This window comes from Sus scrofa, chromosome 1 (genome assembly GCF_000003025.6).
Source record: "Sus scrofa isolate TJ Tabasco breed Duroc chromosome 1, Sscrofa11.1, whole genome shotgun sequence".
In the NCBI taxonomy this organism is placed as follows: Eukaryota; Metazoa; Chordata; class Mammalia; order Artiodactyla; family Suidae; genus Sus; species Sus scrofa.
This window is the reverse complement of record NC_010443.5, coordinates 187544422-187558560: the sequence shown is the minus strand read 5'-3', so window position 1 is coordinate 187558560 and position 14139 is coordinate 187544422. Positions and strand designations below refer to the sequence as shown.

The following is a 14139-nucleotide window of genomic DNA, read 5'->3' as shown; positions in this document are numbered from 1 at the left end:
GGCAGTTCAGTAGGAAAAAGGAAAATCTTTGCAACAAATAATACGAGCACAAATGAATAGCCACAGAACAACAACAACAAAAAAAACTAAAAACAAAAAACAAAACAAAACTTGATCCTTACTTCACATCATTTATAAAATTTACCTCAAAACATTCCATAGACCTAAATGTATAGTCTAAAACCAGAGTCTTGTAGAAGAAAACATAGAAGAAAATCTTAATGATCTGGAGTCAGGCAAAGAGTTCTTAAATAGTATACCCAAAAAACCATAAGCTATAAAAGAAAAATTGATAAAACTGCATCAAAGTTAATCTTTGGTCTTAAAAAGATAATGCTGAAAAAACAAAAAGGTAAGATACAAACCAGGATAACATATCTGCAAAACATATACAATAAAGGACTTGTATCCAGAATAAAGAACTCAGTAACAGTAAGACAACAAACCCCAATTAAAAACTGAACAAGAGTTTAAAAGATACTTGACCAAAGTAAACATACAAATGGCAAATAAACACATGAAAAATTGCATAACATTATTAGTCACCAGGAAAATGCAAATAAAAACCACAATGAGATGTCTCCACATGCTTTACAGAATAGCTATAACTGAAAACACTGACAACACCAAGCACTAGTGAGGATGTGTAAATAGCTGGAACTCTTATTCACTGCTGACTGGAATGCAAAACAGAACAGCCACTTTGGAAACATTTAGCAGTCTCTTTTTTTATAGGTATTTTACAATTTTATTTATATGAAGCTATTATATTTAGGACCAGAGGATTTCTTTATTTTTCCAGCAGTCTCATAAAGCTAAATATCTACTTACCATATGACAAAGAGAAATAAAAAGATTTGTGTAAAAGATCTATTTGCGAATATTCATGGCACTGCTTTATTTATTCACTTATTTTGCTTTTTAGGGCCACACCCATGGCATTTGGAAGTTCCTAGGCTAGGGGTCCAATTGGAGCCGGAGATGCTGGCCACAGCCACAGCAACATGGGATCTGAGCCAGCCTGTGACCTACACCACAGCTCATGGCAATACTTGATGCTTAACCCACTGAGTGAGGCCAGAGATGGAACCCCCATCCTCATGGATACTAGTCAGGTTCATTTCCACTGCACCACATCAGGAACTCCAGAACTGCTTTATCTATAATAGCCAAAAACTAGGACTACAAATGCCCATGAACTGGTAAATGGATTAACAAATTATGGTATTTCTGTACAATGTATTACTTACTATATGCAACAACATGATTGTCAAAGCATTATGCTAAATAAAGGAAGCCAGAAACAAAAGACTACATATTACATGATAACATATATGTGAAATTCTAGAAAAGGCAAAAATTCAGTGATAGATCAGTGGTTGTAAGGGCCTAGCAGGCACGGAAGGGATTAGAGATCGACTGCAAAGTGCATGAGGGAACTTTTCGGGATGAAGGAAATGTTTCTCTGTATCATGAATGTGTGGCTAATGTGTAGTTGTGTTTAACAAAATTGGTCAAACTGTAGATATAGAACTGGTGGATCTTATGGTAAGTAAATTATACCTCAAAAAACTAATGGAGAAAAAGGGGGAAGAAGAAGGGAGGAGGGAGAGAAGAGAAAGAGGAGAAAGAAGGAGAAAGAATGGTGTGAGCTACAGAAAGAAAGAGGCTTGTCTATCCATTCAGTGAGAATTCTTACTAGGTGTCAGTCAAAGGCTAGGCTCTAAAGGAGAAACATCTTTACTTGCGAGTAATTTACAATCTAGTGAGTGAGAATAAATATGCAAACCAATCACAATACAATTTGATAGTTACTATAACAAAGATACACACACCTACACACACAAAGTATTATAGGATATAATGGAGAGATTTGGGGTGGGAGGGATAGAAGCTGGTAGAATGATCTGAATGTTGCAGTGTGGATAAGGGGGTGAGGGAGAACTAAATTCCACTACAGAGAACTGGGAAATGACACTGAAAGAAAGAGGACTTTTACATTTTGTCAACTGAAGATTATGTGACCTCTAGAATATATGAATCCACAACAACCTGAAGGTGTTGCCTTTTAATAACAAGAAAAGCTAGGTGTTCCCTTTGGCACAGTGGGTTAAGGACCCGTGTTGTCACTGCAAGAAGCTAGGGTCACGTCTGTGGTGCAGGTTCAGTCTCTGGCCCAGGAATTTCCACATGCTACAGGGAAGGCCAAAGGAAAAAAAAAAAAAGAAAGAAAGAAAGAAAAAGAAAAGCAAAAAGATTCCATTTCACTTACCAATGTCAGAAGTTGATGGCTCGCTGGCCTCACTAACTGATACACTGACATTAGCTGTGGCCTGTTGTTGGACTGGAAGGAGCCTAGAAATCATTCTTGACATTATTTCTTGTTCTACCCTGGGGAAAAAGTTAAGGATCCCTAAATTTAGTTGAAATTTATAAATGGTTAGAAATACCACCCTTAAAAAATAACATTATCCATGGACACAAACATTTATAGGTGAAAGCAGTCATTCTGAAAGGTGAATCTGGAGAGAAGAAAAAATTCAAATATATCTCCTAGCAAAATAAAGCACATGAAACAGAATCACCATGTGGGAGATAGTTTATTATATCAAATTAAATATTTCAGATCAGTTTAATGAAAAGTTTTAACAGACCTCCTAAATTCAAGATAAGGTTTAGGTCAATGATTACCTAGCATATTACGTGCCTAAAATTCTGGGTTCCCTACTCTGAAAGTGCATATAAAACCCTACAAGATCCGAGCTGGAAAAGAACTCCCTCCTCTTCAAGGAAATAAATATACAGCCTGCAATACAGGCAATACAGGTAGCTTTCCTCTAAAAAGGAAAAGAACATTTATTTTCAAGGTCATTTTTAGGAAGGGGAGGGGAAGAGGAAAAGGAAGGGAAACATGATAGAAGACTGCTTCTGTACATTTCTTTAGAGAAGCTAACAGGCTTCTTAGTTATTATGATACAAGTAACAGACATTCATTGTAGAAAAGCCAGAGCATACACAAAAGTTAAAAAAATAGATAAGGTTCACTCACAATCTCAGATCCAGGAATAAACACAGTTGACAATTTGATATTATTTTTCAACATGCACATTTGATATTAGTTTTCCCCATGCATATTTATTTTTGAGTGAATTCCTCTAAACTGTGGTTGCATCATTAGTATCCTGCTTCATTTATGCACCCGTATGTTATTAATATCTTTCCACATCATTAAATATTCTTCTAAACCCATTCTTGACCACTGTATTAAAATTCAGTTTAACTTATTCCATAACTTCCTCAAGGTTTCTCACAGGTACAAATAGGTATAAAAATAGAGTTCATAAATTTAAATAAGCAACAAACAGCAGAGTGTGCCTTGTTTGTAGTAAGTGCTCTAAGTGCTAAGTGTCCTAGGGCCTGGCAGCAGAACTGATTATTTCCTTACGATAAATTTTGAAAGTGAACCACTTGGATGAAAGAACATGTACATTTTTAAGGCTTCTGTAACTCAACAACAGACAGCCTATATGCAAATATTCAAGGATAGAAACAACTAACTCCAACAGTTAGTTAAGACCCTCAGCATGACATTAGACAGCATGCAGTGACCACTGCAAAGGAAAAACTGAATAAACATTAAGGAGACAAGGAAGATTTTCAACGAAAACTTGATATGTGCTGTTCATACTTGCTAATATAATGCTGCTCAACCCAACACCACTGTAAACTCACCACTGAATTAAGCTATTTTCCAATGTTTCTTTTCTCTGAATTACTTTATCCAGAACATCAGCAGTGGGCTGAACAGTAGAAGCAACCGGTGGAAATGGAGGGCCATTATATTTTGTAGAAACAACTTTAACACTTCTGTTAAACTCCAGAATTGGTTCAGAGTATTCTGGAATTTCATCACATTGTTCCTCTTCCTGGTAATAATAAAAACAAAACTATTATATTTATGTATCTCTTCAATACTTACTGCATGCCATGTACAGGCAGGGAAGTGAATTAACCAACACTTCTAAATTAATCAATAGCATTTTCTCAGTAAAGTGGTACCACATTACTTATAACGTACACATTTGCCACATAAATGACATTGAAGAAACCTTAATTACACAATTATTTTGTCTCTTAAAAGCCCATATTAATTTTAAAGTCCCAAAACAAACAAGAAAATTTGGCTATTCCTACATAAAACAGTCTTAACATTTCGCTCTAGAAATTTTTTATCATAGTAAAACTAACATTTCCAAGAACCACTACTTACTCTTAGAGAACATATACTTTACATTTAAATATGCAGTTAGGTCATCCTATATTTTATTTGTACCATCACATCACGATCAAAAGAATTATTCTGGAAATTTTAAACTTTTTTATTATGAAAAATATCATACATGTTTAAAAGTAAACAAAATTGTACTCATGCACTTTATCTGTTATACATAAATTTCAAGAATCCCACTTAACCGTTCCCCAGCTTTAACAATTATCAACTCCTAATGAACTTTGTGTCTATGCTTCTCCCATCCACTTTTCCCTTTACATACCATTCTGAAATAAACCACAACTATTATATCATTTTATCTATAAATAATCCAATATGTATCCCAAAAAAAGTTACGGCTCTTTAAAAATGTTAACTCAATAATATTCCCCCATTGAAAAATGAAGTCCACAGCTGTTAAATGGCAGAGGAAAGGTACAAACACTTCTCTTTGAACTCCAAATTCTCTGCAATTTCTACAATGTCTCTTTCACTTGTATACTGAACAAACAGTTGCCTAGGCACTAGGAATATAAAGATAAATAACTGCCTTCAAAACATTCATGTGGAGCTCACATTGAGAAGACATACCAGTGAGAAACTAACACTAAAATACTGAATATCTCTTAATATTTAAAACAGGGTTTTATTTTACAATTAACAAAACTGGTCTTAGTTCTGAAAGTCTAATAAACATGAACAAATGTCTTCTTTAAAGTCTCTGACACATCATTACTCAAGTAGTCTTAGGTTCTATGATCTTTTCTCCCATCCTTTACATTTTACTTCCTATTTCTGTAACTGTTCCTGTTTATTTCTGTAACTGTTCCTGCTATATGGGCTCTTCCCTTGGATTCTTGGATTTTAGACCCCTCACAACTTTTTTTCTCAATACAAACTAACTGGTGACCTTGCTAATAATCCAGAAATGAAAAGAAAAATGACAGAATGAAGGACAGATTGGAGACAGGGAAACCAAAGGAAACAAAAAGGAAAAAGGAAGTAGGAAGCAGGAGAAATGAGACACAGGTGGGAAACAGCTAACAATTGTTAAGATTCATGGAGGCAGCTAGGTGATACAGAAGGTAATTCTGTAGTATAGAATAACAACCTTGTAATTTTAAAATAAATATATAATGAACTGAAAAGTAAAAGGAGGTTTCTTAAAACAATATAACATAATGGTCAAAAGATACTCAACCATCAGGAACAAGGCAAGGATGTCCCCTTACCATTCCTTTTCAACAGGTACCGGACATCCTTGATGTAATTAGACAAGAAAAGAAAATTAAAGGTACACAGATTGGGAACAGAGAAGAAAACTGTCTTTGTTTGCAGATAACATGATTGCCTATGTAGAAAATCTGAAAAACTATCAACAAAAAGACTTCTGGAACTAATAAGCGATTATGGTAAGGTTGCAGGACACAAAGTTAAACATACAAAAGTCTATCACTTTCCTATATACCCACAATGAACAAACAGAATCTAAAGTTAGAAACACAATACCATTTACATTAGCACTCCCCTCCAAATGAAATACTTAGGTATAAATCTAACAAAACATGTACATGATCTATAAGAAGACAACTACAAAATTCTAGTGAATGAAATAAAGAACTAAATAAATGAAGAGATAGTCCACATTCATGGAGAGGAAGACCCAATAATGTCAAGATGTCAGTTCTTCCCAAATTGATCTATAGAGTTCAAGTCCAATAAAAATCTCAAGTTACATTACTTATTTTGAAATTTATATGAAGAGGCAAAAGACTCAAAATAGCTAAATACAGTACTTAAGAAGTAAAAAGTTAGAGAACTGATACTATCCTACTTCAAAACTTACTGTAAAGCAGCAGTAATCAAGACAGTGTGCTTTTGGTAGAAAACAAATAAATCAATGGATCAGAATAAAGAACCCAGAAACAGATCCATATGAATATAGCAAAGGAACCAAGACGATAAAATAGAACAAATATATGTCTTTTCAACAAATGGTGTTACACTCAACATTCACAGGCAAAAAAAATAATTTAGACATAGAGCCTTCATAAAAAATTAACTCAAAATGGACCACAGATCTAAATATAAAATGAAAAACTATAAAACTCCTAGAACATAGGAGAAAACATAGATGTCTTTGGCTATGGCAATGACTTTTTAGATACAGGACCAAAGGGACAGAAGGACATTTGAATAGTAAGTGACAGCAGCTTTGAGACTTGAAACCATTTTTTCCCATTGCAGCCTGATCCTAAGCCCTGTGGCCCCTCCCCAGGGTTCCATCTTGTTGTCTAGACTCACAAGACTCCCTGTAGATAGATCACTCCATGTTCATCTCTGTAAGTAAGTGGCCTACCTGGGCAATTTATGGAGCCATGAACACGTGTTCTCTGGGGAGGTACCTGATCATGTTTAATTAAATTAAAGGTGAAGTGATTCCAGGGTGGGGGTGGAGACTAAGTTCAGGAAACATCTGCTTCCTCTCCCCTCATACAAACTCTCTTCTCTGCAATAATGGATAGCCAGGCTATTGGGGAATCTGGGACGGCTACTGCAGGTCCAGAGTTTAGGGAGGATGGCCAGTCCTAAAGGCTGCTCAGACCTGCCCAAGCAGGGGTCCGGTGAATTATAGCAGGGGGTCAGCAAACTATACTCCACAGACCAAATCCAGACCTCTGCTTGTTTTTATAAATAAAGTTTTGTTGGAACACACACACACACACACACACACAGGGCCCAAAGGCATGACCCATAAAAAAACTAACTGGTAAGCTGGACTTTATTCAAACTAAAAACTTCTGCTCTATATAAAGCAATGTCAAGAGAACTAGAATATAAGCCACAGCTTGAGAGAAAATATTTGCAAAAGATACATTTGACAAAAGATGTCCAAAATATACAAAAACCTCTTAAAACTCAATAATAAAACAACCCAAGGAGTTCCCATCATGGCTCAGCAGAAACAAATCTGATTAGTATCCATGAGGACGCAGATTTGATTCCTGGTCTCACTCAGTGGGTTAAAGATCCAGGGTTGCCGTGAGCTGTGGTGTAGGTTGCAGACGTTGCTTAGATCTGGCGTTGCTGTGCTGCGGTATAGGCAGAGGCTATGGATCCGATTCGACCACTAGCCTAGGAACCTCCATATGCTACTGGGGTGGGTGGGGGAAGGATGAATCATCAGAACACACGATTTTAGGGCAGAGAAAATACTCTGCATGATAGTATAATGATGAATAAATTTTCCGAACCCACAGAATGTATAAGAACAAGAATGAAGCCTATGGACATCTATGGACTTTGATTATGACGTGTCACTGTAGGTACATCAACTTTAACAAATTTGAACTGTTGGAGTAGATTGATAATAAGGGAGCCTATGTATGTGTTGGGATAGGAAACATACAGGAAGTTTCTACGCCTTCCTCTCTATTTTGCTGTGAACCTAAACTCCTCCAAAAAAAATAAAGTCTTTAAAAAAATGGTCAAATCACATGAAAAATACTAGTAGAAAAATAAATTCTCATGGTTGCTAAGCTTTGTTACCTGTATGATATCGATTACTTCATCAAAGTTAGTTCCTGGGAACTTTACCTCTTCATCTGCCTTCATGAATTCTGGAGTCTAAGGAAAGCATTTTCAGAAAGTTTTTGTTTTGGTTAGTATCTTTTTATCATATATATAATTTATCATAATACCACCCATAGCATAAGCTTATTATTAAATACCCCCATTTTTTATTTTAATATCTTGTTCGAAATTGATTTGACTAGTAAATGAAATTCAATCCAGTCCCCAAGCCATTAAGTTATTTCAATAGCTATAAGAAATTAAGTATTAGGGAGTTTCCGTCATGGCTCAGTGGAAACGAATCTGAGTAGGATCTATGAGGACAGAGATTTAATCCCTGGCCTCACTCAGTGGGTTAAGGGTCTGGCGTTGCTGTGAGCTGTGGTATAGGTCACAGACACAGCTCGGATCTGGCGTTGCTGTGGGTGTGGTGTAGGCCAGCAGCTATGGCTCTGATTCGACCCCTAGGCTGGGAATTTCCATATGCCATGGTGGGGCCCTAAAAAAGACAAAAAAAATTAAGTAACAGTTTTTCTATCAAGAATTCTACCAAAAATGTTACTTAAGACAACTGTTCAAGTTGATATGATTGTGATTTCTCTATGGTACAGATAAAGAAAAGTGTTTATATATATATATATATATATATATATATATATAACTTATACATATATAAACTTATATATATATATATATAAGTTTACACATATACAAACTCAAGAAACGGCAGATACAGAATCAATTTAGTGATAAGCAAAATAATTATTCTACAAATTTAGCCTCTATGACTTACTATATATAATCTAGTCACCAAAAACCACAATAGATAATTCTTGAAAGCAGAATGATAGAGTCTAAAAAATTACTATTTTTAATCAAATATGCTTTAATAAACTTCTAGTTAAAAAAGTATTGATGAAAAAATAAAATTAGGCACAAATGCCATTCAGCGTCAATTCTACTTTACTATTTCTGAATGTGAAAAATTGATGCTCTTCCTCTCCTTAAAACTATAGCCTCAGAGTTCCCATCATGGCACAGTAGTTAACGAATCCAACTAGGAACCATGAGGTTGCGGGTTCGGTCCCTGGCCTTGCTCAGTGGGTTAAGGATCTGGTATTGCCATGAGCTGTGGTGTAGGTCGCAGACGCGGCTCAGATCCCGCGTCGCTGTGGCTCTGGCATAGGCCAGCGGCTACAGCTCTGATTAGACCCCTAGACTGGGAACCTCCATATGCTGCAGGAAGTGGCTCTAAAAAACGCAAAAAGACAAAAAAAAAACAAAAAAAAAACAAAAAAAAACAAAAAAAACTGTAGCCTCAATAACCAAATTTGCTTACAATAGATGAAACCTGGGGAAAAGTTAACAGTATTATTTTGCTGTGTAGTAAAGACATAATTTTGTAATTCAGTCACAGGCAGCAAATAAATACTAGGAATAAACATATTTTTGCATCACGTCAATAGTATGGTGACAGGAGTTCCCATCATGGCACAGCAGAAACGAATCTGACTGGGAACCAGGAGGTTGTGAGTTTGATCCCTAGCCTCCCTCAATGGGTTAAGGATCAGGTGTTGCCATGAGCTGTGGTGTAGGTCGCAGACGTGGATTGGATCCTGCACTGCTGCGGCGTAGGCCGGCAGCTGTAGCTCAAATTTGACCCCTACCTGGGAACTTCCATATGCTGTGAGTGAGGCCCTAAAAAAAAAAAAAAAAAAAAAAAAAAAAATAGTATGGTGACAGAGTAACATCCCAAATCATGAACTCCAATCATCACTATAAAATGCACACTTAGGAAAACTATAATTTAATTCCCATTTAAATTAAAAGATTCTTCTCCAAAGAGACAGAAATTCTTTCTTCACATGTAAGTCTTAGAACTTAAGTTACCAAAAAGTTACACTAAGGATTATCACTTTTAGAATGTTTACATATGTAAAGATCTAAAACACTTTTTTCTAAAATCCATAAGCAATTTCAGATTTGTTTTCAATCTTCTCCTTAAAACCTAAATTACTGTAATAGCTTATAATTATAATGGAAGACTTTCATGGAAAACATTAGTTAAAATCTATAGTCAGACACTGCTCAAAGCTATATGATACATTTCTGAGCAATACCTGTATCCAGGTTTTCAGAGGAGGAGAGGCTTCTTTGAGACTAGACGGAGACAGACCGATGTCCACACTACCATTTGAAATGCTGTCAATATCTACGCTGGGTAGTACCTAAGCAGAAAACAACATCCAGCTTTCAGCTTATCATTTTGACTCAAATATTTGTGAATCTATATACTGATAAAATATTTAACTTCTTATTGTGAAGTCAAAGGATAACAAATTTAAATTTTACATATTCTACATATTTTACAAAATGAGGAAAATTTAAAGGGGAAATACAGGAGTTTCTGTTGTGGCTCAGCGGGTTAAGAACCTGACTAGTATCCATGAGGATGCAAATTCAATCCCTGGCCCCATTCAGTGGGTTAAGGACCCAGAGTTTCCATGAGCACGGAGTAGGTCACAGATGCAGCTCAGATCTGGCATTGCTGTGGCTGTGGCATAGGCCAGCAGCTGCAGCTCTGATTCAACTCACTAGGAACTTCCATATGCCACAGGTGTGGCCCTAAAAAGAAAAGAATAAAAATAAATAAATAAATAGTACAAAATAAAAATTAATAAAATATTTTTAAAATAACTTTTAAAAAGGGGAAACACAAAGAATCCTACTACCTTTTTTTTTATTTGTCTTTTTAGGCATATAGAGGTTCCCAGACTAGGGGTACAATTGGAGCTGTAACCACCAGCTTACGCCACAGCAACAGCAACGCCAGATCCGAACCACATCTCTGACCTACACTACAGCTCATGGCACTTAACCCACTGAATGAGGCCAGGGGTCAAACTCATGTCCTCATGGATGACAGTTGGGTTCATTAACAGCTAAGCCACAATGGGAACTCCAAGAATCCTGTTATCTTAAGATAACTTCACTTTCACTATTGCTTTTATCTTTTTACCATCCACTATGTGTAGCTAAAATCTGAAATAATTTCATTCCTGATTATAATTGTAACTAGGTCAAAAACATCACATTATGCTTCCACATAGACTTCATATTTATATTTTAAATGACTGCACAGTATTTCAAGAAATATACATGCCTTAATTATTTAATCATTTCCCATTGATAAACATTTAGGATATCTCTAATATATTCACTATTAGATAAATATAGACAAATATATATCACTCCCAAACATTTCACATATGTGTAGAGCCTTTTTCCCTGAACTTTGAATTATTTCATTATGCTGGATAGCCAAATATTAGATGAACTTCTTTAAGCATAAATATTTAAGATTCTTGATAATTTCTGCCAAAATGCAGTCCAAAAGAGCTCTATTTCCATCATCAAAAGCATAATCATAAGTTTTACCCAACCTTCACCCAAATTACATAGTAGAAGCATTTTAGCAATAAGTTTCTAAATGGAGGTATACTATTACTTTAATTTGCATTATCTTGATAACTAGCAAGATTTCAAGTATTCAATTTGCTTACTTGTAAACTCTATTTCCTCCTCTATAGAGTCTTATTCATGTTCTTCGAATATTTCTGGACTTGTCCTTATGTTTTCTTATTTATTTACGGTGGGTTTTATATTTAAAAATTAAATCTTTCTACATATGAGAAACAACAATAATACTTTCTCACTGTAATGTTTTCCTTTTTATTTAGGAATTTTTTGTGTATAAGTTTTAGATTCTATATATTCAAATCTATTTTTCTATCATATTTAAGTTTTCTTCTCTCATATCCAGGCTTAGCTTCAATTCTGATAAGGATTACATGCAATTATTTTCTAATTCTTCTATGTTTTTATACTCTGTAGCTGTACTTTAGCCTATCCCCTATGTGGAGCTCATTTTCTACACAGAAAAACTTAAGAGTCTAAAACTGATCTATTTTCCACACTAACCAATTATAAGATAGATTACTTCATTTATAAGAATACTATTTCCAGGAGTTCCTGCTGTGGCTCTGCTGTAACAAATCCAACTGGAATCCAACCTGCTCAGTGGGTTGAGGATCCAGTGTTGGCGGCTCGGATCTGATATTGCTGTGGCTGTGGTGTAGGCCAGCAGCTGTAGCTCCTATTCGACCCATAGCTTAGAAACTATGCCAGTACTGTGGCCCTAAAAAGGCAAAAAAATAAGAATCCCATTTCCCACTGACTAATGAAGTATCCATCACATATTACATTCTTTAAATAACCAAGGCTATTTATGAAATAGGACCACTACCAAAACAATTTAACTTTTCTAAACCCCTTTTCTCTATTTTTTTAAATTTTTAATTAATTTATTTATTTATTTTTGGTTTTTAACTTTTCCATTATAGTTGATTTATATTCTGTCAATTTCTGCTGTACAGCAAAGTGACCCAGTCACACATACATATGCATTCTTTTTCTCACATTATCCTCCATCATTTTCCATCACAAGTGACTACTAGATATAGTTCCCTGTGCTGTACAGCAGGATCTCATTATTTACTCCAAATGCAATAGTTTGCATCTACTAACCCCAAACTCCTAGTCCATCCCACTCCCTCCCCCTCCCCCTGCTTTTTGTTTTGGGCCTCACCAGGTTAGGGGTCGAATCAGAGCTGCAGCTACCAGCCCACACCATGGACACAGCAATGAAGAATCTGAGGCACATTTGTGACCTACACCACAACTCATGGCAATGGCCGTATCCTTAACCCACTGAGCAAGGCCAGGGATTAAACCCACATCCTCATGGATATTAGTCGGATTCATTTCCACTGTGCCTCAATGGGAACTTCTTTTTTTCTTTCAAATATCAAAATGATCATAAAGTTTAAGTTAAAATAAAAATCAATGCTTTTATTTTTTAATATAATTTCATTTAAATTATACACCAAGGAAGAACTGACAACCTGAATATTTAAGCTTACATATAAGTTCTCTTTTCATTCAAGTTCTTTTATATATGTTTGTGTAAAGGTTAAAGTATTAATTACAGCAAACACACTGCATTTTTTTAAGTTAATTATAACATACTGTTCAATTGCTCCTCTTGGAACGCCACTGAGTCACCTGGCTATCAGTCACTGCCTTTGGAAAGGTAGATCAAACCATGCAGAACAAGGGTAGTGATACCACATTAACATGACAGTTTTAAAGAACAAAAGACCCATCATGAAAGCAAACTTTTCATGAAGGACCATAATAGATTTTAAGTGCTTAAAGTTAAGTGAGAGATTTTTTTCCTTTAATTTTTCTGTTTCTGCACACTGGCATACCTGTACAGTAAGCTGAGGAGGATCTTTTTTTCTGACTTCATTTCTACAACTGCTATGTTAGGTTTCTTTACTCTGGTTTCTGTTTTTCGAAGTGATGGTGGAATAGAAGTAGTCACTGTTATAGGGTGTGGCTTGTTTATAATTACTCCAGCAGGTGGCATGGAATCACTATTACTTTGGGTTTGTCCTAAAAAAAATTGCAGGGAGAAAAGGAGTCAGGCATCAGAAATAAAGAAAAAAATTTAATACTCAACAACCTGGATTTTTAAGGCTAAATTCTCATATGAAAGGAAAGCACCATCTGTAATCACCTTTCCCTCTGTAATCACCTAACCACCGTCATCATACTCATCATGTCATCCTTTTATCAGCAACTAACATTTATGAAGCACTCATACGTACTAAACGCTTCTTTAAATAAGCCTATGAAGGGGGTCCCACTGTGGCTCAGTGGTAACAAATCCAACTAACACCCATGAGAACACAGGTTTGATCCCTGGCCTCACAAAGTGGGTTAAGGATTGGGCGTTGCTGTGAGCTTCGGTGTAGGTCATAGACACTGCTCAGATCCCGCGTGGCTGTGGTGTAGGCCAGTAGCTGTAGCTGTAATTCGACCCCTAGCCTGGGGTCGAACTTTCATATGTCACAGGCCCTTAAAAAACAAAAAATAAAAATAAATTTTAAAAAAGCCTATGAAGTATTATTATTCACATTCTACAATTGAGGAAACAGAAGTTCAGAAACAACCTAATTTGCCAAAGGTCATAATAGTTTGTTAGTGTAGACTAAAGCCAAGACTAAAGTGTACTGCATTATAATATATATTCTATGAAGTACTCAAATCTTCATAGAGCAGCAACGGACAGAAATAAAGCCAACTACAAAATATTAGTGTTTAACTACCAATAAATGGCATGTAGGCCAACTATTTGGTAATTATCATAGCTGTTGAAATTTTGTTACCTT

General features: G+C 35.7%; 1 protein-coding gene across 1 annotated transcript in view; it reads right to left on the bottom strand.

Moving 5' to 3' along the window:
• Positions 1-14139, bottom strand: part of KIAA0586 (KIAA0586 ortholog) — a 137799-nt gene that overhangs the window by 83932 nt on the left and 39728 nt on the right. The window contains 6 exon segments of the mRNA XM_021102647.1: positions 2273-2391; positions 3733-3926; positions 7820-7897; positions 9964-10071; positions 13174-13205; positions 13208-13360. Coding sequence (XP_020958306.1) covers positions 2273-2391; positions 3733-3926; positions 7820-7897; positions 9964-10071; positions 13174-13205; positions 13208-13360 — 684 coding nt within the window.